This window comes from Hemiscyllium ocellatum, chromosome 15 (assembly GCF_020745735.1).
Source record: "Hemiscyllium ocellatum isolate sHemOce1 chromosome 15, sHemOce1.pat.X.cur, whole genome shotgun sequence".
NCBI lineage: Eukaryota > Metazoa > Chordata > Chondrichthyes > Orectolobiformes > Hemiscylliidae > Hemiscyllium > Hemiscyllium ocellatum.
In genome coordinates, this window is record NC_083415.1 from 18,778,401 (window position 1) to 18,805,216 (window position 26,816).

At 41.6% G+C, this 26,816-nt stretch overlaps 1 protein-coding gene across 1 annotated transcript in view; it reads right to left on the reverse strand.

Moving 5' to 3' along the window:
• The window catches only part of fam210b (family with sequence similarity 210 member B), a 55,882-nt gene continuing 29,066 nt past the window's right edge, over positions 1–26,816 (reverse strand). Inside the window, exons 2-3 of the mRNA XM_060836304.1 lie at positions 15,696–15,877; positions 1–1,576 (exon numbers count right to left, since the gene is read on the reverse strand). Of these exons, the coding sequence (XP_060692287.1) occupies positions 1,360–1,576; positions 15,696–15,877 (399 nt within the window). The 3' untranslated portion in view covers positions 1–1,359. The remainder of the gene's footprint in view (positions 1,577–15,695; positions 15,878–26,816) is intronic.

The following is a 26,816-nucleotide window of genomic DNA, read 5'->3' on the forward strand; positions in this document are numbered from 1 at the left end:
TTAATCTTCAGTCTGAGGTCTTGTTTAATGAAACACCAGTATTTGAAAAGGCAAACAGTAAACAATTACAGTCCAAGTATTTGTTTGTGATTATACTACTCATACACAATGCAGCAAGGTATTGAAGTTTCCTTTGGTCCTAATTCATCCTCAATGGAATAACAATTATTGCTTATTGATTTTTAAGTGAATGGATGAGATTGGTGCTACTGTTGTGGTTTTGATTATTTAACTTAAGTTTAACCTAGCATAAATATTGTCTCGAAGTATTGGATTTGGAAAGTTGCATTAGCAGCTATTACATACTAATTTGAATAAAATCAATTCACTTGTGTCACACTTAGTCTGTAGTATGTATTAATCTATTGTATTAATGAAGTTATTGGCTATAATGTGAATGAGCGAATATCACATTTTCTGTTGCAGCTTCCAATTATGAGTTTGCATTGGACAGGTGTAGTGCAGTACCAACAGAAGAGCCACGATTGTAGAGGGGTAGCTCCCGTTGACAGCTAATTTGTATGTAATGAGTTGGATGTGCATGGATTTATTGTATAAAATGTTCTTCAGAAATGATCCATCCCTTTTTAAAAAATAAATTTGAAATACCAAAATTTCTACATCAGGATAAATAGCTTGTTCACTGTTACTTCTCCCAAGCATGTGCCTGTGTACATAATTTTAGTTTGTTATTAGGTAACGTTGCTGGACATTGATGTCCAAATTCATTGCTTTTGGCTAAGGAATGAATACAGGGGCCATTGTCTTCTCCACTCTTCCCTACACCACACTTCAAGCACTACTTTAGGGAAGTGCCACTTCATTTTAAGCTGCACAGCATGGGAATGTTTGCATTTGAAGTGAACTGAAAGGCTTAACCAACAATCATGTAATGGAGTTTTAAATTAGTCTCATCTTGCTGGGGAAATTAGTTGAGTGAGTAAGTCTGCTGAAAGAATACGCCCCTGTGTTCTAACAGCATGTTTGTTGTTTTTCCACACTGCTCACTTTATTTCCTTCAAGTCAATAATTTGGCTGCATTCAAGTTTTAGATTGTCAAATGGTACATATTGACAGTTAATTTTAGTTGTCTCATGCAAATATTTCCAATGATTATTACCTTCCCTGCAACTGACACTTCAGCTGCTGCAATCTAGGCAATAGATGCCTTTGTAAAAGTGTCTTGCACAAGGTTGAGAGTGACACTATAGTTCAGCTTCAAGTTGAAACCAGCCATCAAGAGCACAGGCTTACAGGTAACTACTGCCTAACAATTTTAAGTACTGCATTCATTTATGAATTTTTTTTGTCAATTGTCTAGATCCTTTGCAGCTACAATCTTAAGATTCAAGTATTTCTTCATGGTTTGGAAGTAGATGCTTTAAAAAGTCCAATCTTGCGGAAGTATCTTACTATTAATGGCACAGAAATCAAAGTAATGCTCATTCGTACTGGAGCGAAGACCTTATGAACAGCATATGCTAGTACAAAGGTACTGGTACCAGCTGCCATTCTGGACTGCACGACTGCTTCACTAAATCCCATCTTGTAAAGGAGTGCAGCTACATCCACACCACTGAAAAACAAAAAAAAAATGTTAAAGGCAATTCTCTGCAATGAACTGTACCGGGCTTATTATTTTCAACCTATTTTATTTGTTTCCAAGTAACCAATCTCTCTTAGAAGGTTGATAGGTTTTGTTAATGGAAAGATCAAAAACCAGAGGACATAGATTTGACATGATTAGCAAATGGTGACACTTTTTCCTGCGAGAACCTGGTTAGGATCTAGGCATACATTGTCTGTGGTGGTGGTAGAGTCAATTCAGTGTCTCTCAAGCAAACTGGATTATTATATTTAAAAAAAACTTACTGCTATTAGCACCATACTTCAACAGTAGAAGTGGCACAAGGTAAACTCTCCCTTCACAAGACAAGTATAGATATGACTAGTTAAATTATCTCTAAAATGGAACAAACACTAGAAAACAAATTAAATCACTAAAATTAAGCTTTTTTTCTGGAAAATTGAAATTGACCTGCCAAATCCTTTTTAAATAAGCACATGACTTTAGGACAAAATTAAAACCTTAACATTCTATACATTAGGACAAAATTATTATTGGAAGTTGATTAGAAGTTCTTGAACTTAGGCCATATTGTTAAGGCTGGTACAGACCGTAAAATAAAATGAGACACTGCGAAACTGGAACTCTTTTTCTATTAGTTGATGCCTATGTGTGGTGTCCTTTTATTTTTACACACCAAAGGCATGAAAGTTAGAATTCTTGCCACTTCTGCCTACAGTATCATATTCCAATATACTATAGGCTCTAACAAGCAAATATGTTAATGTTGAGGAAAGTGGGTCTAGTGATTTAGGGGTGTCACTGTCAGTTGACTGCAAATGCAAGAGTTCTTAATATTTTCATATTTTGACTAACTCAACTAAGTTTAGAGTGAATTGTACGCTGCTATCTCTGCCCTTGCCCCGAAGCAGTTTTATTCCGAAATCTGTATGAGAAGCTGCTCTTAGGCCAAAGTTCAAAAGTCAGACTTTTGATTATGGGATGGTAGAATTTCTGGCCAATGCCACACTTGGCCAAGTTACCTCAGGAATTGTGATTCTTGTGGCTGACATCTGGGCTGAAAGGTGCCAGAAGTCTCTTATTATTGAGCCAGAAATAATTTGAATTTATAATAACATCCTAGCCAATCATGTATTTTTGAAGAGTAATGTAGGAAAACACAAGTCAATTGCATACAGGGTCTAAATGCAAATAGCAATTTAAAAATAGATGATCCAGGCACTGCTTGTGTTATGAAGTTGAAGGTATTGTACTTTTGAGGGGGTGAAAACTGCCAAGCACCTGTCATGTCAGTGTGCTAGAAAATTGAAAGATGTAAAATTTTGGCTGTAACTTCGATACCAATATTTTGCCCAACTGTTTGAATTTAACCAGTTTAAATTATGCATCAAGGTACAAAAACCCAATCAAATTTGAATTTTACTGTTTTTGACAACATAGAACCAATTAGATTATCCAAATTTTGGACGATTAGCCAGAAAGAGCCTTAATCTGCCATTGTCTGACAGACTGCCTGAAAACTCTCAGGCGATGGTACCTTTTTCATATGAAAAATCTGTATAGTAGAAGATCGAAAACTATGCAGGGAGATCTACAAATAGAGGAAGATTGATACCAGAAATGACAGCCACTGTCTGGTTTTGAAGATTGAGTTGCTGTAAATTTAACAGAGGCTTTATTGTGTCAGTATATTGTTTAGAGTGGGAGGTAGATAACAAACCTTTTTAAGAGAAAGGAGGCTTAGAGTTGTAAATAATTAAGTAGTGGAATTTGAGTAGTTCTGTCACTCATACTTTCATAGATTAAGAGGTGAGCTGAGCTTTTGAGAGTTTTGTTTAATTAGCAGAAGGTTGACCAAAGTGCCATACAGTTGAGGGATAAAGATCATCCTGAGTGCCAGGGGAATTTCTTTTGCATCTACCTAACAGCAGGTGTCCTAGCTGAAAGATAGCATCTTATATCATTTAAATGGCAGTACTGTCAAAGGTAAAAGTTCAAAGCATTGATTTCTAAAGGCCATTTGCTTCAAGATATTCCTGCCAGTCACCCTTCACCACAACAAGTAATATGACTCATCACTGAACCAATCAGCTGAAGTGAACTTGAATCATTTCAAACCGGCACTGAAAATGAAAATAGGTTTGTGGAATAAAAATACTTCTTTAAAAATTCCAAAACAACCATTCACTATAATAGATGCTTCATAAAGGCAAGCCACTTTTTGTCGACTCAGAATGTAAAGATCTATTAAACAAAATTAACATGGGTGGCACAGAGGTTAGCACTGCTGCCTCACAGCGCCACAGACCCAGGTTCAATTCCCGCCTCAGGCAACTGTATGGAGTTTGCACATTCTCCCCGTGTCCTCCCACAGTCCGAAAAATGTGCAGGTCAGGTGAATTAGCCATACTAAATTGCCCATAGTGTTAGGTAAAGGGTTAAATGTAGAGGAATGGATCTGGGTGGGTTGCTCTTCAGAGGGTTGGTGTTGACATATTGAGCTGAAGTGTCTGTTTCCACACTAAGTAATCTAATCTAATCTAAAACATACATGATTGAACATTCATGTACTGAGGGGAGGACAAGACAACCCTGGCTAACAAAAAGTTACAGCATAAAAGTATCCAATAATTTTCAATACATTGTGAAATATTTTAAAAGCCAGCAGAGGACAACTGGGTGGGGGGAGAGGAGAGAAGAGAGGCAGGCGTGGACATTGGACCACTGGAAAATGAGGCTAGAGAACTAAGGGGACCAAAGTTGGCAGAAGAACTGAATAAGTACTTTATATGTGGAAGATCCCAGTAGCATACCAGAATGTCAAGATTAATTATAAGTTGGTAGGCCATAGCAAATTGGCAGACTACTTTGCACCACAGGAACTGTTTGCAAGTTTGTCTTTGAACATAATTTTCACTTTTCTGTTGCATCAACATGTTGGCAAAGGAATGATGGAATATTCTTATTGCTTTCAATTTTGTTGGTGACCTGCTTCAAGTACTCAAGCTTCTCAATTTCAGAAATGCTTCTGGTTTGTGCAAGTCCTGGCAGTTGGTTCAGACCAGAATTAGAGAGAGCAGCTTGTATAGCAGACCTTAGAAGACAAACAGGTTAGAAAGCCAACTGTCAGGCACAAAATAAAATTTCAACAAGAGGAAATTCCTATATGACAAGCTATTTCAAAAGGTAAACAGTAAGCTTTTCTATGGTGATACTAAAAAATAGGACTAACTCCATGGTTCGATGCAACTCAGTACTCAACTTTAACGCGCAATAATTTATGGTTCTAGGCTGGAAAACAGTTGCAAATGGAGCCAAATTAGTCCTAGGTTTCTCAAGGTATTAACTTCGCAAATGTGGTTTTGTGAAGTCAACAGAAAATGTGCCTAAAAATAAAGATCCTGGGTGTCTGAGCAGAAATCCCCTGTGTGAAGGTTCCTTCTGAAGGTGCTCAGGGTGATTTCCTTTTGGTTTTGAGAACTCTCTCTCTTCCTGCCCCCCAGAAATTAAAAGGTTTATGGTGAAATAAGAGAGACAACATCAAGGCAGCAGTTAACAGGGTGGCATTAAAGAGACCAAACATTGGAGCTAGTGCAAGTTGGGGGGAGTGTTCTCCACTAATTAGATTAGATTCCCTACAGTGTGGAAACAGGCCCTTCGGGCCAACAAGTCCACATCAGCCCTCTGAAGAGTAACCCACCCAGACCCATTTCCCTCTGACTAATGCACCTAACACTATGGACAATTTAACACAGCCAATTCACCTGCCCTGCACATCTTTGGACTGTGGGAGGAAACCGGAGCACCCAGAGGAAACCCATGCAGACAGTCGCCCGAGGCTGGAAACAAACCTGGGACCCTGGTGCTGTGAGGCAGCAGTGCTAACCACTGCACCACTGTACCGCCCATTAGAGTTAAATCTAACACAAATGAAGATGCTTTGTGGTTGTGTAGGCAAATCCATTTCCCCAGAACATCAGTGCAGGATGTCACTTCTTCAGAACACTGGCCGGTTTCAGCTTCTGCAGCAATTTCTTTCCTTCCATCAGAAGTCAAAATGGGAATGTGCAATCATCAGGGAACAATGCTCAGTTCCATCCGTAACTTCTCAGTTGTTGAATGCTGGCATGGACTGTTTAAGTAAGGTACCATACCAGGCTTTGACTGATAAGTAGCAAATAACATTTGCAGCAAAGAAATGTCAAGCAATGACCACCTCCAATGAGAAAATCTTACCCCCTGCTTTTTACATTTAAAAGCATTACCATTGCTGGATCACCCAGTGGCTTAGGGTTACCAATGACCAGAACTGAACTGGACTAGTGCCTTAATATCATGACTAGAACAACAGGTCAGAGGCTGGGAAATTTACAGTGAGTAACTTACTTCCCAACAAAGCCTACCCACCAATGTTCAAGGCCCAATTAGAAATGTGATGGCATGTTCTCAAAAATATCAATACAACTCAAGGCAGCCACCTAATTGGACTCCCCAGTCACAACTTTCTCAGTCGGCAGTGATGTCCCTATCATTTACAACATGTTGCACAGTAATTTACCTAGGCATCTTCTAACAGCATTCTCATTTTGGAGTAAAGATACAGGAAACCCTGTGCCACAACAGGTACATGCTCACAATCCAAGAGGCCCAACCCAACTTATTTTCCCTACAATAAGTGGTGGGAGAATTAATCATGAATCAGGAAAACCATCTCAGCCATTTTTGTGCCTGCTGTTAATGACAGTTTTCCCAGCAATTCTCTCCTGAGGATCTGGGAGCAGGTTGCCCAGAAAATAGGAAGAGCGTGTGGAACAACGCCAATTTGGGAAGAGCACTCCAAACAAATCATTTAACTACTGCTGAATTCTGATAAAAATGTCCAATTAAAATCTCATTAACAGGCTTAATGCTAACTTCAAGTAACAAAATTACCATCAGGCAGAAAAGAAATCTTTTTTTCCCTGTGGTAGCGATTTGATGTCCTGCAAAATACGAGAATTATGCTTTTCCACACACCTTGAAATACAATCCAAATTGCTACCACAGAGATAGTCATCCAATTACTTGGTTTGGAAAGACATGGAATTTTAGTCAAATCAAAATTTCAGTAGTCAAATCATGAGGCAGAAAATTAAAAGATATCAAGATTGAAATATTCCTCAACCAGCTGCCACAATGATAAGATGAATGGTTAGATTACTTACAGTGTGGAAACGGGCCCTTCGGCCCAACAAGTCCACACCGACCCTCCAAAGCACAACCCACCCATACCCCTACATTTATCCCTTACCTAACACTACGGGCAATTTAGCATGGCCAATTCACCTGACCCGCACATCTTTGGACTGTGGGAGGAAACCGGAGCACCCGGAGGAAACCCACGCAGACACGGGGAGAACGTGCAAACTCCACACAGTCAGTCGCCTGGGTCGGGAATTGAACCCGGGTCTCAGGCGCTGTAAGGCAGCAGTGCTAACCACTGTGCCACCCACGGAATAATAAATGGTATGGAGTGTGATTAATTAACTGCTGTGAGAAGAACTGAGCTGATCTGGAATGCACAAAATTGGTGGAGGAAGAGAATTCTACACTGTTGCAAATTAAACAAGGAAAACAACGCATCATTATCTGGAGTAGGATGGGGTAAGTGACATATTGGCCCATCCCTCTGAAGACAACACAAACCAGTTTGGTAAGGGGTGGGATCCGGAGCTACATATCTGAGAAGAGGGTAGTTGTAGACGGAGCAGTGACAGGATGTAGTGAATCTATCGGGAAGGTTTTTCATGTGATGAATCAAAGGGATCGGTTAAAGTGTGCCTGCTTTAAACGCAAGAACTATCAGAAATAAGAATGATGATCAGTACTTGGAACTATGATATTATGGCCATAATAAAGATGTGGGTTTCACAGGGGCAGGAATGGTTGCTAGATGTTTCAAGGTTTAGAACATTTAAAAAGAACAGGGAGGGTGGAAAAAGAGGGGGTGTAGCATTGCTAATCAGAGAGTGCATCACAGCTACAGAAATGAAGGTTGTTGAGGAAGGTTTATCCACTGACTCAGTATGGGTGGAAGTTAGGAACAGCAAAGGAGCAGCCACCTCATTGGGGGTTTTCTACAGGCCCCCTAATAGCAGTAGGGAGATCGAAGAACTCATACGCTGGCAGATTCTGGAAAAATGCAGAAGTAGCAGGGCTGTTGTTATGGGTGACTTCAACTTTCCCAATATCGACTGGAACTTCCTTACTGCAGATGGTTTGGATGGAGCAGTTTTTGTCAGGTGTATTCAGGAGGGTTTCCTTACTCAGTATGTAGACAGGCCAATAAGGGGAGAGGCCATTTGGTGCTCGGCATTGAGCCAGGACAGGTGTCAGATTTCGTGGTGGGAGAACACTTTGGTGACAGTGACCACAACTGCCTCACATTTACCATAGCCTTGGAGAGGGAAAGGAGCAGTTACCAAAGGGAAAATATTTAACTGGGGAAAAGAAAATTATAACACTATCAGACAGGAGTTGGGAACTACAGTTTGGGAGCAATTAAATCCACAGAAAGGGCACAACAGACATGTGGACACTGTATAAGGAGCATTGTTGCAAATGATGCTCAAATTTCTTCCTCTGAGACAGACATGAAGGGGTAAGCTTAAGGAGTTTTGGATGACAAGAACATAGAAGCTTCTCATCAAAAGGAAGAAGGCAGCTTACGTAAGGTGGAGGAAGTAAGGATCTAGCACAGCTTTAGAGGAATACAGGTTTGCTAGAAAGGAGCTCAGGAATGGACTGAAAAGAGACAGGAGGGGACACGAAAAAGGCTTGGCAGGAAGGATTAGGGAGAATCCAAAGCCATTTTACTCACACGTGAAGAATAGGAGAATGATCAGAGAGAAGATAGGGCTGGTCAGGGATAACGCAGGGAACTTGTGCGTGGAGTTTGAGCAGATTGGGGAAGCCCTAAAATGAGATTTTTGCTTCGGTTTTCACTCAGGAAAGGGACCTTGTTGTGAATGAGAACTTTGAGAAGCTGGGAAACAGGCTTGAACAGATCAGGATTGATAAAATTGATGTGCTGGAAAATTTGGCAAACATTAAGATTGACAAGTCCCCAGGGCCAGACCAGATTTATCCTAGGATGCTCCAGGAAGCGAGAAAGGAGGTTGCAAAGCTTCTGGCGAAGATCTTTGCTTCTTCATTCTCCATGGGAGTCATACCAGAGAATCAGAGAGAGGCGAATGTTGTTCCTCTTTTCAAGAAGGGGAATAGGGAATCCCTGGTAGACCAGTCAAGTTTTTGGTGTTGAGACTGGCTCTAATGCAACAAGGGGTACGTCGGCTTCCAAGAGTTCAATTGTGTTAGGGGATTCTGTGGTCAGAGGTACAGACAGACGTTTCTGTGGCCAGCAGAGAAAAAGCAGAATGGTGTATTGTTTCCCTGGTGCTAGGATCAAGGATGTCTCAGAGAGGGTGCAGAATGTTCTCACGGGGGAGAGGAGCCAGCGGGAGGTCATTGTCCACATTGGAACCAACGATATAGGAAGGGAAAAGGTGGAGATTCTGAAGGGAGATTACAGAGAGTTAGGCAGAAATTTAAAAAGGAGGTCCTCAAGGGTAGTAATATCTGGATTATTCCCAGTGGTACAAGCTAGTGAGGGCAGGATAGAATGATAGAGCAAATGAATGCATGGCTGAGGAGCTGGTATATGGGAGAAAGATTCACATTTTTGGATTATTAGAATCTCTTTTCGGGTGGAAGTGGCCTGCACAAGAAGAACGGATTGCACCTAAATTGGAAGGGGACTAATATGCTGGCAGGGAAATTTGCTAGAACTGCTTGGGAGGATTTAAACTAGTAAGGTGGGGGTGTGGGGCCCAGGGAGATAGTGAGGGAAGAGATCAATATGAGACTGGTACAATTGAGAACAGAAGTGAATCAAACAAACAGTCAGGGCAGGCAGGGACAAGGTAGGAATCATAAATTAAAGTGCATTTATTTCAATGCAAGGGGCCTAACAGGGAAGGCAGATGAACTCAAGGCATGGTTAGGAACATGGGGCTGGGATACCATAGCAATTACGGAAACATGGCTCAGGGATGGGCAGGACTGGCAGCTTAATGTTCCAGGATACAAATGCTACAGGAAGGATAGAAAGGGAGGCAAGAGAGGAGGGGGAGTGGCATTTTTGATCAGGGAGAGCATTACAGCTGTGCTGAGGGAGAATATTCCGGAAATACATCCAAGGAAGTTATTTGGTTGGAACTGAGAAATAAGAAAGGGATGATCACCTTATTGGGATTGTATTATAGACCCCCTAATAATCAGAGGGAAATTGAGAAACAAACTTATAAGGAGATCTCAGTTATCTGTAAGAATAATAGGGTAGTTACGGTCGGGGATTTTAACTTTCCAAACATCGACTGGGACTGCCATAGTTTTAAAGGTTTCGATGGAGAGGAATTTCTTAAGTGTCTACAAGACAATTTTCTGATTCAGTAGGTGGATGTACCTACTAGAGAAGGTGTAAAACTTGACCTACCCTTGTGTAATAAGGCAGGGCAGGTGACTTAGGTGTCAGTGGGGGAGCACTTTGGGGCCAGCGACCATAATTCTATTTGTTTAAAATCATGATGGAAAAGGATAGACCAGATCTGAAAGTTGAAGTTCTAAATTGGAGAAAGGTCAATTTTGACGGTATTAGACAAGAACTTTCGAAAGCTAATTGAAGGCAGATGTTTGCGGGTAAAGGGATGGCTGGAAAATGGGAAGCCTTCAGAAATGGGTGGCACGGTGGCACAGTGGTTAGCACTGCTGCTCCTCACAGCGCTAGAGACCTGGGTTCAATTCCCGCCTCAGGTGACTGACCGTGTGGAGTTTGCACATTCTGCGTGGGTTTCCGCCGGTGCTCCGGTTTCCTCCCACAGTCCTAAAATGTGCAGGTTAGGTAAATTGGCCATGCTAAATTGCCCGCAGTGTTAGGTGCAAGGGTAATTATAGGGGAATAGGTCTGGGGGGTGCGCTTCGATGGGTCGGCGTGGACGTGTTGGGCCAAAGGGCCTGTTTCAACACTAAGTAATCTAAATCTAAATCTAAATGAGATAACACGAATCCAGAGAAAGTATATTTCTGTCAGGGAGAAAGGGAAGGCTGGTAGGTATAGGGAATGCTGGATGACTAAAGAACTTGAGGGTTTGGTTAAGAAAAAGAAGGAAGCATATGTCAGGTATAAACAGGATAGATCGAGTAAATCCTTAGAAGAGTATAAAGGCAGTAGGAGTAAACTTAAGAGGGAAATCAGGAGGACAAAAAGGAGACATGAGATAGCTTTGGCAAATAGAATTAAGGAGAATCCAAAGGGTTTTTACAAATTCATTAAGGACAAAAGGGTAACTAGGGAGAGAATAGGGCCCCTCAAAGATCAGCAAGGCGGCCTTTGTGTGGAGCCACAGAAAATGGGGGAGATACTAAATGAATATTTTGCATCAGTATTTACTGTGGAAAAGGAAATGGAAGACATAGACTGTAGGGAAATAGATGGTGACATCTTGCAAAATGTCCATATTACAGAGGAGGAAGTGCTGGATGTTATGAAACGGTTAAAGGTGGATAAATCCCCAGGACCCGATTAGGTGTACCCGACTACTCTGTGGGAAGCTAGAGAAGTGATTGCTGGGCCTCTTGCTGAGATATTTGTATCATTGATAGTCACAGGTGAGGTGCTGGAAGACTGGAGGTTGGCAAACGTGGTGCCACTGTTTAAGATGGGCAGTAAAGACAAGCCAGGGAACTATAGACCGGTGAGCCTGACCTCAGTGGTGGGCAAGTTGTTGGAAGGAGTCCTGAGGGACAGGATGTGCATGTATTTGGAAAGGCAAGGACTGATTCGGGATAGTCAACATGGCTTTGTGCGTGGGAAATCATGTCTCACAAACCTGATTGAGTTTTTTTGAAGGAGTAACAAAGAAAATTTTTGAGGGCAAAACAGTAGATGTGATCTATATGGACTTCAGTAAGGGGTTTGACAAGGTTCCCTATGGGAGACTGATTAGCAAGGTTAGATCGCATGGAATACAGGGAGAATTAGCCATTTGGATACAGAACAGGCTCAAAGGTAGAAGACAAAGGGTGGTGGTGGAGGGCTGTTTTTCAGACTGGAGGTCTGTGACCAGTGGAGTGCCACAAGGATCAGTGCTGGGTTCCCTACTTTTTGTCATTTACATAAATGATTTGGATGTAAGCATAAGAGGTACAGTTAGTAAGCTTGTAGATGACACCAAAATTGGAGGTGTAGTGGACAGCGAAGAGGGTTACCTCAGATTACAACAGGATCTGGACCAGATGGACCAATGGGCTGAGAAGTTGCAGATGGAGTTTAATTCAGATAAATGAGAGTTGCTGCATTTTGGGAAAGCAAATCTTAGCAGGACTTATACACTCCTGTAAGGTCCTAGGGAGTGTTGCTGAACAAAGAGACCTTGGAGTGCAGGTTCATAGCTCCTTGAAAGTCGAAGGTAGATAGGATAGTGAAGGCGGTGTTTGCTATGCTTTCTTCTATTGGTCAGAGAATTGAGTACAGGAGTTGGGAGGCCATGTTGCAGCTGTACAGGATATTGGTTAGGCCACTGTTGGAATATTGCATCCAATTCTGGTCTCCTTCCTATCGGAAGGATGTTGTGAAATTTGAAAGGGTTTAAAAAAGATTTACAAGGATGTTGCCCGGGTTAGAGGATTTGAGCTATAGGGAGAGGCTGAAATGACTGGGGCTGTTTTCCCTGGAGCATCGGAGCGGAGGGGTGACCTTATAGAGGTTTACAAAATTATGAGGGGCATGGACAGAGTAAATAGGCAAAGTCTTTTCCCTGGGATCGGGGAATTCAGAACTGGAGGGCACAGGTTTAGTGGGAGAGGGGAACAATATAAAAGAGACCTAAGGGACATTTACACACAGAGGGTGGTATGGGTATGGAATGAACTACCAGAGGATGTGGTGGAGGCTGGTACAATTGCAACAATTCACGAGGCATTTGGATGGGTACGTGAATAGGAAGAGTTTGGATGGATATGGGCCAGGTGCTGGCAGGTGGGACTAGATTGGGTTGGGATATCTGGTCGGCATGGACAGGTTGGACCGAAGGGTCTGTTTCCACTATGACTCTATGACCAGTCAGTCTTACATCTGTGGTCAGCAAGGTTTTGGGAAGAATTCTGAGGGATAGAATTTTTGACTATGTGGAAATACATAGCCTGATTAAAGGCGGTCAGTATGGCTTTGAGGGGGGCAGGTCATGCCTCACAAATCTTATTGAGTTCTTTGAGGAGGTGACCAGACAGGTCGACGAATGTCGAGCTGTGGATGTGGTGTATTTGAACTTCAGCAAAACATTTGTTAAGGCTCCCCATGGTAGACACATTCGTAAAGTCAGTCTGTCTGGATTCAGAACTGGTTGGTTGACAGAAGGCAGAGACTGGTTGTAGATGGAAATTATTCTGCCTGGAGGTCAGTGGTGAGTGGTGTCCCACAGGGCCTTGATCTTGGGCCTCTGCTCTTTGTAGTTTTTATAAATGACTTGGATGAGGAGATTGAGGTGTGGGTTAGTAAATTTGCCGATGACACAAAGGTTGGAGGTGCCGTTGGAAGTATCGAGGGCTATTGCAGGCTGCAGCGTGACATAGACAGGATGCAGGGCTGGGCTGAGAAATGGTAGATGGAGTTCAACCTGGGTAATCGTGGAGTGATGCATTTTGGAAGGTCGAACTTGAATGCTAAATATAGGAGTAAAGGCTGGATTCTTGGCAATGTGGAAGAACAGAGGGATCTTGGTGTTCAAGTGCATAGATCCCTCAAAGTTGTCACCCAAATTGATAGGGTTGTTAAGAAAGCATATGGTATTTTGGTTTTCGTTAACAGCAGATTTCGTGTTTAAGAGCCGTGAGGTTTTGCTGCAGCCCTACAAGACCCTGGTGAGACCACACTTGGAATATTGTGTGCAGTCCTGGTCGCCCTACTATAGGAAAGATACAGAGGCTTTGGAGAGGTGCAAAGAAGGTTTACCATGATGCTGCCTGGACTGGAGGGCTTGTCTTACAAAGAGGGTGACTAAGCTTGGACATTTCTCTCTGGAGAGGAGGAAGAAAGGTGACCTGATCCAGGTATACAAGGTCATTAGAGGCTTGGATAGAGTCGATAGCCAGAGATTTTTCCCCAGAGCAGGTTTGATCGGCATGAGGGGTCATAGTTTGAAGATATTAGGAGGAAAGTAGAGAGGAGATGTCAGAGGAAGGTTCTTTATGCAGAGAGTTGTGAATGCATGGAATGAGTTGCTAGCTGTGGTGGTGGAAGCAGAGTCATTAGGGACATTTAAGCAATTGCTGGACATACACATGGACAGCAGTGAATTGAGGGGTGCACATGTTAGGTTATTTTATTTTAGATTAGGAATAATCCTCAGCACAACATCGTGGGCCAAAGGGTCTGTTCTGTGCTGCACTTTTCTATGTTCTTGGATGACTACTCAGGAAAACACAAAGTTAACAGGAAGAAAATTCCAATCTTCATCAAAAGAAAATAAGCAACATAGAAAAAATCGTGTTCCACGAAATGAACACATTCCTTAAATTCCTTATCATAACAACTGCTGTTTGCTCTGATTCAAGTTAACCTCTTCGACCTAAATGGAATTTTTAAACTGTATTAAAATCAGTGCTGCTTTACAACATTGTGTTTCAATACAGGAAGAGAGATGAATGATGGAGCCCTAATTCTTCAAATTAATAAAGTCACATTCATATTTTTACTGAACTTCCTTATGTCAATCTTGATCTAGTTGAATGAGGAAAGATTGAAGCTTGGATGGTGCATAAATGTTTCCAGGAATTGCTTGGGTCACATGACTATTTCTCTGACATACATTTGATGGCATTCTGGGTTTTTAAAAATTTGTTCATGGGACATGGGCATTGCTGGTAACACCACCATTTATTGGCAATGTTCAATTGCTTGAGCAAGTGATGGTGAGCTGCCTTTCAATTGTTGCAATCATCTGGTGTCTTCACGTTCACAGCATTCAATACACAATCATGACAATCAGTGAATTACTTCTGAAAACTGCGTTATTCAAGCAAACCTTACAAACCAGTTATTCGAAAGTGCATTCAAATAATTTCTAAACATGTTAGTCACTGGTTTTTGATGATGTGGACTCAGGGAAACACTTTGGGAAAGATGACTTCAAATATTTGTGTGTGTTTTCAACAGAGTTGGATGCTGTTAGTAGCTCACGAAGCAACAGTTAATGAAAGTCCCTCACGTTAGTTAATCTGAACTAGAAATTACATGAGCCGTCTCCTGACTATGATCTAGTGGAACTCATTTTCATATATCTGGTTTTAGATAAAAAGTGAGAATAGGATCGGATTAAGCTGTGATGGCCTTCACTTTTAAAATATAAGCCCTGCCAAGGCTTACACATGAAGGGTAGTTACTTGAAAAATGATATTACTTGACACCTGATACTCATCTTACAGCCTTATAGGAAGTCAGTGCCTAAGGACAGAAGGTAGAAAAGGGGCAAAATTTGGAGAAACAATAAACACTGCATAATCACATTGTTTGAAATATCCACTCATTATTTAACATGCTACCTGGACTAGAGGCTGTTCTTAGGAGGAGAGATTGACTGAGCTCAGATGTTTCTCTCTGGAGAGAAGGAGGAAGAGAAGTGGCCTGATCGAAGTGCACAACGTAATGAGAGGCATGGATAGAATCGATAGCCAGAGACTTTTCCCCAGGGCAGGATTGACTGCCACAAGGGGTCATAGTTTTAAGGTGTTAGGAGGAGGGTAAGGGAGAGACATCAGAGTTAGGGTCTTTATGCTTAATGTTGTGAGCGCATGGAATGCATTGGCAGTGGTAGAAGCAGAGTCATTAGAGACATTTAAGCGACAGCTGGACATTCACATGGTCAGCAGGGAATTGAGAGGAGCGAGGTTAGGTTATTTGATTTTAGATTAGGATTAATCCTCGGCACAACATCGTGGGCTGAAGGGTCTGTACTGTGTACTGTACCTTTCTCTGTTCTATTACAATTAAAAATGGATCCTTCAGAAAACTAACCTTGAAACCACCAGATAAAATATTCCAAGTGAGGTCAGTGATATTCCAACATGAAATACAACCCCTACAGCTCCATACTCTTTGAAGACTTGTTTCAGCTGCTGGGACTTGCTGAGTTTTTTACTATCACTGCTGTTAAATCTTCTGGCTTCGTTCCCAATTGTTCCATCTCCAGTTACACTCTGAGGAGGCACAACAAAGAGGAAGTTTATTGATGAAGGATAAAGCAAAAGCAACAAAACATATCTTATAAAAATCAAAAGAAATGTGGATGCTGGAAATCAGAAACAAAAACAGAAATTGCTGGAAAAGCTCAGCAGGTCTGGCAGCACCGGTGGAGAAAATCAGAGTCACCCTTCCTCATAACAGATAGTATCTAGGAAAATGTCAGTTTTTATGCAGATGAGAAGTGGGTGGGTGTGGTGAAAGACAGCTGTGCTGGAGAAGGAGGAGTAAACAATAGCTGAAGAGAAGGCTAAAGCAAGTTTTGAGAAGATTTGTAGCTCAGGTTGAGATTTTGAATGTAGGTTTGCTCGCTGAGCTTGGAGGTTCGTTTCCAGACATTTTGTTACCTTACTAGGTAACAATATCAGTGGGCCTCATGTACAGCAATGTTGAAAATTCCTGCTTTCTATTTAGATGTTTGGGTTTCTTCGGGTTGGTGATGTTATTTCCTGTGGTGAAGTCACTCCCTGTTCCTTTTCTCAGGGGGTGGTAGATGGGGTCTAACTCGATGTGTTTGTTGATAGAGTTCAGTTGGAATGCCATACTTCTAGGAATTCTTATCCGTGTCTTTGTTTGGCTTGTGCTAGGATGGATGTATTGTCCCAGTCAAAGTGGTGTCCTTCCTCATCTGTATGTGAGAATACTAGTGAGAGAGGGTCATGTCATTTTGTGGCTAGTTGATGTTCATGTATCCTGGTGACTAGTTTTCTGCCTGTTTGTCCAATGTACTGTTTGTTACAGTCCTTGCACGGTATTTTGTAAATGACGTTAGTTTTGCTCATTGTCTGTATAGGGTCTTTCAAGTTCATTAGCTGCTGTGTTAGTGTGCTGGTGGGTTTGTGAGCTACCATGGTGCCAAGGGGTCTGAGTAGTCTGGCAGTCATTTCTGAGATGTCTTTGACGTAGAGGAGAGTGGCTTGGGTTTCTGGATGGGTTTTGACTGCTTGTTTGGGTTTGTTGCTGAGAAATCAGTGGACTGTGTTCATTGGGTACCCATTCTTTTTGAATACACAGTATAAGTGATTTTCCTCTGCTCTGCGTAGTTCCTCTGTGCTGCAGTGTGTGTTGGCTCATTGAAATAATAGAAGGCCAAAAGACAGACAGACAAACAAATAACGATCAGATTGGGAGGGTGAATAGCTACTAATGGGGACCATTATTAGCTAACAATGGGTTGTGTGTAATAGCAGACCATGTGATAATAAGGCCTGGTGTCTGGGAATAGGAGTAAGGACATTGGTCAGCTCAAGCCCTAAAGCTGTTGAACTCAATATAGAGTCCAAAAGGCTGTAGAGTTCCCAAGCGGAAAATGAGATGCTGTTCTTCAGGCTCAGCCAGAGCACTGCAGCAAGCCTGAGATAGAGACTTTGGGTACAAAATGGCGTATTGAAATGGCAGGCAAATGGAAGCTCAGGGTCATTTTTGCAGACAGAACATTGCTTCACAGAAAACCTGTCACCCAGTCTATGCTTCGTTTTCCCCATTGTAGAGGAGACCTCATTGCGAGTAGCGAATGCAGTAGACTAGATTGTATGAAGTGCAGGTGGGTGGTGCTGCTTCATCTGGAATGTATGTTTAGTTCCCTCTGATTCTGAGGCGGGAGGAAGATAATGGGCAGATGTTACACCTTCTGCAGTTGCAGGGGTAGGTGCCACAGGGCTGTGTTGGTATCTTCACATATTCAGTGGGATTTTCCGAGGTTTGTGGCACTCAAACAATGGTCATGTAACAGTGTCAACTTGCTTCAAGGAAAAGAAAAAGCTAATGAAAGGCAATCAATTCATAACCTTCAAGGAATGAAGAAAACAACTGGCATTTATATAGCACCTTTCATGACCACTAGATGGCTCAAACCACCTCCGATTTCTTGAAGTCTTTTTGAAGAGTTGTCATGGTTACAATGTAAGTTGCGCAGTACATTGTAGATTGTAATTATAATGTAAATTTGTAGCCAGCAAATTCACAGAAACAACTAAATAATAATTGGATTTTTCTTTGTGACACTGATTGAGAAATAACCATTAGCCAAGATAACTCTCCTAACCACTTTTTAAAAGTGTCTTGAAGCCCTTATGCTCACTTCTGAAGACAGATTGGAGCCTCACTTTAATGTCTCAATCAAAGGACATATGGCAATGCAGCACTTCCCCAGGAATGCACTCAAAATAAGTAATGGAGTGGGACTTGAACACAAAACGTCAGGTTTCCAACTCAGTTATGGCTAAACACAGAAGAGTCATAGCATCAAAATTAACATGTTTTTTCTTTAAATATTTGAAATGAATTACTCGGGCAGAGGGAAATCTAGATTTCCAATACTTGTTTGTGCATTAATCATTAAAAAATATGTTCTTGAATTTGGGTCTTTAATCTAGTTCCAATTATTTCTCATGCATTTGTACATAGTGAAGCCACAATTTTAGTCACTAGTCATTAGGCAAGATAAAAAAAGCTTAAAAAATGAAATACAGAAAATGATGGAAACACACAGCAGGTCAGTGTATTCCTACAGACTGCAAGAGTGCAAAAACACTTCAGGCAGATTCTGAAGAGCCTTGTCTGAAACTTTGTGATGTGTATTTTTCCAGCACAGAGGCTAGCATGAGTAGCATGCTATATATTTCCAGCATTCACCAACTATACAACTTGCATCCTTGAGTTTAGATTTATTGTGGCCCAGGTAACAGCATGGAGTACTGGGGCACACGGTTAGTACATGTATGGACTTCTCAGAAGATCTGACCCTTAGCACTTTATCAGATGACTAATGCTGGAACCTTGTGATATTTGCCATCTCAGTATGTGTTACTGTTGCAGGAGGTTACCAACGTCGTCTCTCCTGTCATGAACCTGATGGTTAGCGGTTGTTCACCGCCACCTTCTCGGAGCGAACAGCAGTGGGCAATAAATACTGGCCTAGCCAGCTATGTCCACATTCTACGAACATACCTTTTTTTAAAAAAAGAAGGAAATATCTCTGATCACCTTATTGGGATTGTATTAAAGACCCCCTAATAGTCAGAGGGAATTGAGAAACAAATTTGTAAGGAGATCTCTGTAAGAATAACAGGGTGGTTGTGGTAGGGGATTTTAACTTTCTAAACATAGACTGGGACTGCCATAGGTTAAGGGTATGGATGGAGAGGAATTTAAGTGTCCACAAGAAAATTTTATGATTCAGTTTGTGGATGTACCTACTAGAGAAGGTGCAAAATCTGACTTACTCTTGGGAAATAAGATAGGGCAGGTGACTGAGGTGGCAGTGGGGGAGCACTTTGGAGCCAGTGACCATAATTGGGCGGCACGGTGGCACAGTGGTTAGCACTGCTGCCTCACAGTGCCAGAGACCCGGGTTCAATTCCCGCCTCAGGCAACTGACTGTGTGGAGTTTGCACATTCTCCCCGTGTCTGCGTGGGTTTCCTCCCACAGCCCAAAAATGTGCAGGTTAGGTGAATTGGCCATGCTAAATTGTCCGTAGTGTTAGGGGCAGGGGTACATGTAGGGTAGTGGGTCTGGGTGGGTTGCGCTTCAGCAGGTCAGTGTGGACTTGTTGGGCCGAAGGGCCTGTTTCCACACTGTAAGTAATCTAATCTAATCTCTATACAGCAAAGAAGTGATACTGTTCTTGGGTAACAAGAAGGTTTATTGCATGATTGTAATCAGTACAACTATATTTGGTCTGGTGATAATGATTAGGACTATAGGGGGTCTCACTCTGAGAACATGAGTACACACACACAGAGACAGCAGTGGAATAAATGGAGCAAGTATAGCCTTTTACCTTAACATTAACCCCTTCAGAATCACTACTTTGTACAACGCTGGCCATGCAATCATTGATTAAATACACAAGAGTGAATTGAATTTAATTGAATACATTTTTTCAAAATTACCCAAAATCTTGATAGATCACAACTGCAGTACCCTCACCTGCCACTTGGTGAAAATAAATATAAACACGAGAGCATCAGCAACATAAACAATGAATGCCAGAATCATACAGCAGGTCAGACAGTACCTCTGGAAAAACAGCAGAGGAGTAAATGTCTTCCTTTAAGACTAGCCTGAATTGTTTGTGTTTGTAGATGCCAACTGATCAGCTGCAAGGCCTGAAACATTCCCAGCCCAGCTCCAAATTGTAAATTAGACAGCGAGAGTGCGCAAACAAACGGTAATCGCTGGCCAAACAAGATTGCAGGAAAACGTACACGTTCCTATCACCAGGATCAAAAACTTAAGTGGCAATGATTAACAGTCACCAATTTGAAAAATCACGAAGTAAACAGACTTCAAAAATCCAATAGAATTCCATTATATAAAATATTCCTTGTGGAAGCATTTAAAAATCCTTCTTTGAATAGAGATTGAATTTCACACTGACTTGCAATTGTTCAGCAGCTGGAATATAATAAGATGCCCAAGGCACTTCAGAATTGAACCAGGTAACAAACTGCAGAAGTGCCAAAGCAAAAGGCAAGGTCGTAAAGGGTAGGTTTCACTCCAGCAATGCATGCTTTTGTTGAGAAAATGTTTAACAACTGAAAGCTAGACGGTTACAATCACTGAGACCTGACTAACACAGCCAGCACCATCAGGTCATTTGTAGGTATATCACATATCAATCCCACATCTTGGCAACAAGCAATGCAGCTTTGTTGAAAGCAACTGCCTGTCTGCAATCTTACAGTGCAAAGGAAGCCCCTCTGGGAAGGTATTCTATCTTGCTGTATCACAAGGATTTACCAGAATATGGATAAAACAGTCATTTTAACTGCTTGCCAATGAAAATAAAAGTGAGCACAAATTTAATGCAGCAGACAGATTTGGGAGAGTATGGAGGTCAGGTCATATGCAACACCAGGGAGATTAATGATACCCTGAACCATTTCTGTGAAACTAGGTTAACGAAATGGATGGAGATTAGTAATTTTATTCAGAAACACATCAGCCTGGGGTGATAGAAAATAGAATTTTGCTATAGATAAATGGTCATAGAAAGTAGTCAAACCTGCACATACATACACTTGGAAGCAGATGGGCTGCCAGAATATATTTTTTGACAAATAGGATAAATAGACAAGGTGTTTTCCCGTGTGTGTGTGTGTGTGTGTGTGTGTGTGTGTGTGTGTGTGTGTGTGTGTGTGTGTGTGTGTGTGTGTGTGGGGGGGGGGGGGGGGGGGGGGAGAAGAGAGAGAGAAGAGAGAGACAAAGAGAGAGAAAAAAAAAGAGTACAGAACTATAGCATAGGTGGAGGGTGAGACTGGAAAGAAAGAACAGAAACCTAACGGGCAATGTTTTAAAGCAGAGGGAGGTGCTTGTTGGAATGAGCTGCAACAATAAGTGGAGGCTGGTACAATACAACATCTAAAAGACATCTGGATGGGTATATGAATAGGAAGGGTTTGGAGAGATATGGGCCAGGTGCTAGAAATTGGGACTAAATTAGGTTAGGATATCTGGTCGGCATGGACGGGTTGGACCAAAGGGTCTGTTTCTGTGCTGTACATTTTTATGACTATGATCTATCCATCTTTTTAGAAGATTGAAAAAGAAATAGTCTCTCAGACAAGGGCTGTTTGCAGCAAATTTTTATTATGCTGGTTGGCAAATTTCTGTGTGACGATATTAATTCCATCTATAGTCTGTTAAGTAACCACTGGTCATTGCTACTCACCAAAGATTTTTTTTTGGATAGGAAATATTATAATCAGGCTCAGTAACTGCATTCGCTTCTACCCCTCTATCCATATCACAAAATGAACAGATTTTCTGGTCACAATCACATTGTTGTTTGGTGGCAGTTTTCTGCACAGTATACAGGAGTTTACTTTCTGCAAATTGGCTGTTGTAATGCCTGCATTACATTAGTGCCTACACTTAAGAATGAGGACAAGAACACATTGTAAAATAATGCTCAGCCTTCAATACCTCACCACAAGCAGTGACAATACTTTCCCACTCAGTGGCTCAACAGGGCCAGTGACAATATAAACACCTTTGCAACTAACCTTCCAGAGGTCTCCTCAGCTAACGTTGTGTTCAGTGACTCAGACTCATACTTCTGATCTACAAATTGATAAAGACAATTTTCAAAACTGCACCTCCCTTAAACTGCACCTTAAACTGTTCAAATCATCCCCTGTAAAATTCATTCTGCTAGAATCTTTTATAGTATAAAAATAATCCACAAAAGACACACCCCAAATCCAAAAGATTAATATTTTATATTGGCACATATTTAACAGAAATATGTGCAAACACAATCCCAAATGCTTTTTAATTGCCAGGATAATGAATTCAATAAAAATTGTAAAGGATAAAACTTACCTTCTCCATCTATGTTCGCATATTTTCAAACTGGTTGTATGCTTGTTTGGAATAAAATTTGGAAAAGTGATGATTCTTTAAAACTCAACTTCTCCCAGTTCTGCTCCCTTATCTTTTATAAATTTCCCTGATATGGCACATAACACATTGGTTAACTAATGCATCCGAAAGAGTACTCTTGCCTCTGATGCCTCACACTTGGAGGAAAAATATTCATTGATCATAGACTCATTAGTAATTTGAGGCCTTTACAAAAGCATAGGTCTCCAATTCTGAGAAGTGTGCAGACATAATTGACATTGCACAGAGTGCTGGTAATGTCTAAGGTCGTTCTAGAGTAATTCTCTAACTGGTATTGTTTCAAATCCCATATGGGCAGCTGGTGAAATTGGAATTCATTTAATAGATCTGGAATACAGAACTAGCTGTAAGTGATGGCAACTATAATTCTAAACATTGATTATTGTACAAACCCATCTGGTTCAAGAATATCCCTTTGGAAAGAAAATCTGTCATTCATACCTGGTCTGGCCTAGATGTGACTCCGTAACCACAGCAATGTGGTCCACTCTAAAGTGCTCTTTGAAATAGATTTGAGTGGCTACACTAGTTCAAGGACATTTAGGGATGGGAAACATATGCTGGCCTTGCAAGCAAATTAAAACCCGTAGCATTCCTTAAATATACGATAGCCAGCAAGTATGGGCACTTTGTAGAAACCAGCAGAGTACAATCCATTGCATTAATTCTGGACATGGGAGCACAATGTTCGACTAGATTTGCTATTAGCACACAGTAACTTGATGAGCTTGCTAGCACTCTGTAGGTCAAGAAGCCACTTTAATTAGATCTCAGCTAGGATCTGTCAAGCAAATTACCAAGTTGGCAGGATAACAACATTGATAGCACAGACACGGCTTGGCCTTTCACTGTTAAATATTCATACAGCATTTATTTGAAAACTTCCTGAAGCTATGACGAAATTTATAACCCAGATCAGGGCCACAATAATGTGCGAGTTAGTTTCATGTCATACAGTCATGGATACTGCAACTTGTTACACCGCACTAAATATTGAAGCTTGTTTTAGAGCAATCTTAACTCGTGATTTATCTGTTAATACTTTGGAAAGACAAGAGCAGGTAAATTATCTATTTGGTAAGTGTCTCCATCATTGTATGGATGAGATCCACTTCCACATATTACTGCAGTGCAGCATAACGAATTAGACTCAAAAGTGCCCGAGAGCCATGTCTTTTCAGTACTTAAAACAAGAAACACAGTCTGTTCCTGAATGACACCCAAACAAAGCTCACATCAACCCATTGGCCAAATACTCCATGTCTATCATATGTTGAAGGAGAGACCTGGGAACATCTCAAGCTCTTTACATTCCTCCGGACTCGCCTCACGCAGCATTGATGAGGAGATCCAATGGTGAATCAGCTGCACTAGCACAGCCTGTCACAAACTACACCATCAAGTCTCTGAGAACAAAGTCAACAAAATGTCTTAGTCATCAATATATCTCGTACTATAGCGAGACCTGGATTGTGTATTAGCAAAGCAGAAGAGAGAGAGACCCTTCCACCAGCAACATCTCCACCAAATCTCCGAAATTCAACGGCAGCACTGGGGGAAGAGAAATTATTACCTTTCTACAAGCTACAAAACTCTCAAAGAAAAAAATCAATGTTGATGGAACCAGCCACTGTGTCCATTGGGTTAAAAATTATTTTCTCTGCTGTGTCCTGTTTGGTAAACTCTTTGGCCTCCACTGATATGATTGCCACCTAAGATAGCAAAAACAATAAATACACTCTAACGCTCTCCATGTATTGCAGTAGCTGCACCATTAATGACGGGGAGAAGCTTGCTACTAATCTCTCAAAGTATAAGTACATCAGGTTTTGAGTCATATTTTAGTGATGAGGCAGACTAGCTACAGGGAAGGAAAAAAATCCTGTGTTGCAGATCCCAAACGTTCATGGGCCTTGCTGCTCCAAAGGCTGAAAATTGGCCTATTCAGCCACAAAGACCCATGGTAGTAACCTATGACCCTGAACAGAAATAGTCATTGAAATGAAGGGTCATCAACAACGTTGACTACAAGTCTAGATTCCTGAAAATCCAGTCTTTGAAGCCAGGCAACTCATTCCATTTTACATTTGGATGTCTCATTGGTTGGTTTAGCAAGAGCTTTGTCGGCCCAGAGATTTAGATTAGATTAGATTAGATTAGATTACTTACAGTGTGGAAACAGGCCCTTCGGCCCAACAAGTCCACACCAACACTCCAAGAGCAACACACCCAGATCCATTCCCCTAAATTTACCCCTTCTCCTAACACTATGGACAATTTAGCATGGCCAATTCACCTAACCTGCACATCTTTGGACTGTGGGAGGAAACCTGAGCACCCGGAGGAAACCCACGCAGACACGGGGAGAATGTGGGATGGGTGTTTTTGTTTGGACTGATTTGCCAAAGAAGCAACTGTACTAATAGACCACAAAGATCTGGTAGAATTAGCCATTTGACGTTTACGTACAGTTTAAATCCAGCTTCCCATTAATGTTGGAGTGGTTGTTGAACGTCCTATATAATCATTAAAAAAAACCTGGAGACATCCAAGATATTTGCTGCTGTCACATGAAAGTACATTTCTTAAACATAATACCGTGTGGATGCCAGAAATGTGAAATGAGAATTTTATAAGCTTTGTGATGACAGACTTATGGTGTGTAGATGATGTATAATCACTAAAGAGTGAAATTGATTCCATCAAGTACAAACTGTGGAAGTAAATCAAATCAGCATATATTCTACATGGGATGGAGGAGGAACAGACTGCTTCAGCATCGTCTGCACCTAGCAAACAAAAGGCCATGTTTTACAGCATAATGACAGTGAGATGATTGCTAGCTACCACTGTATTGCACATGCTTATCAACTGAACACAAGGAGACACAAAATACATCTGTAAAATGAGCATTTATTAAAGTCTCCCAGGTTCTTCCCTATAAGACTGGCCCACTGCAAGATCCATACATTGAATTAGGTTTTGTGTGGGTTGAGTGGGTTGGGGGGGGGGGGGGGGGGAAAGAGTCAAAAACTGGAGGGCATAGTTTAAAGTAGGAGGAAAAAAATTTGAAAAGGGACCTAAGAGGCAACTTTTTCATGCAGAGATGATACATGGTTGGACTGACCTGCCAGAGGAAGTGTTGGAGGCTGACACAACTGCAACCTTTAAAAGGCATCTGGATGGGTATATGAGTACAAAGGGTTTGGAGGGACATGGACCAAATGCTGGCAAATGGGACTACATTAATTTCAGATGTCTGGTCACCATGGAGGAGCTGGACCGAAGGGTCAGTTTCAGTGCTGTACATCTCTATGACACTATGAATGCAGTAAGCACACAGTGATAACATCACAGAGTCATAGAGATGTACAGATGCAACAGACACTTCGGTCTAACCCGTCCATGCCGACCAGATATCCCAACCCAATCTAGTCCCACCTGCCAGCACGCAGTCCATATCCCTCCAAACCCTTCCTATTCATATACCCATCCAAATGCCTTTTAGATGTTGCAATCGTACCATCCTCCACCACTTCCTCTGGCAGCTTATTCCATACACACACCACCCTGTGTGCAATATTCCAACAGTGGCCTAACCAATGTCCGATACAGCTGCAACATGGCCTCCCAACTCCTGTACTCAATACTCTGACCAATAAAGGAAAGCATTCCAAACACCTTCTTCACTATCCTAGCTACTTGCGACTCCACTTTCAAGGAGCTATGAACCTGCACTCCAAGGTGTCTTTGTTCAGCAACACTCCCTAGGACCTTACCTTTAAGTGTAGAAGTCCTGCTAAGATTTGCTTTCCCAAAATGCAGCACCTCGCATTTATCTGAATTCAACTCCATCTGCCACTTCTCAGCCGATTGGCCCATCTGGTCAAGATCCTGTTGCAATCTGAGGTAACCCTCTTCACTGTCTACTACACCTCCAATTTTGTTGTCATCTGCAAACTTACTAACTGTACCTCTTATGATACGTCGTAAGAATTTAGCGGGATACTAAGTAGTATGACGGATGGGGGATAAACTGTCGGCTTAATCCTCCCAATTACCATGCAGTAGTTTTTTTATTTTAATTCATTCAGAGATGTGGGTATCACTCACTGGGCCAGAATTTATTCCCGTCCCTAACTGCCATCGGAGATGTTGGTGGTGAGCAATTTGCCTGAATTGTTGCAATCATTTGTTGTAGGTACACCCACAATAGCTCGACTGTTCCAAAGGTTGAAAATCCGACTACACAAGCTGTAGAAAACCTACACAATAGAACAGTAAGAGTTAAGATTGCATAAATTTCTACATAATGGAAATAATGTGCCAGTTTTTACTTGAGTGGTGAACAGCAGTGTTAATTTGACAACAATTTGTTTGTTCAAATAAAAACCTTAGGCAAAAACCACCCACCTAGTGAGAACACGTGCCAAATCTGATTAATGCACAAGGAATATTTACAATTCCCCAACTCTGAGCGAATACCA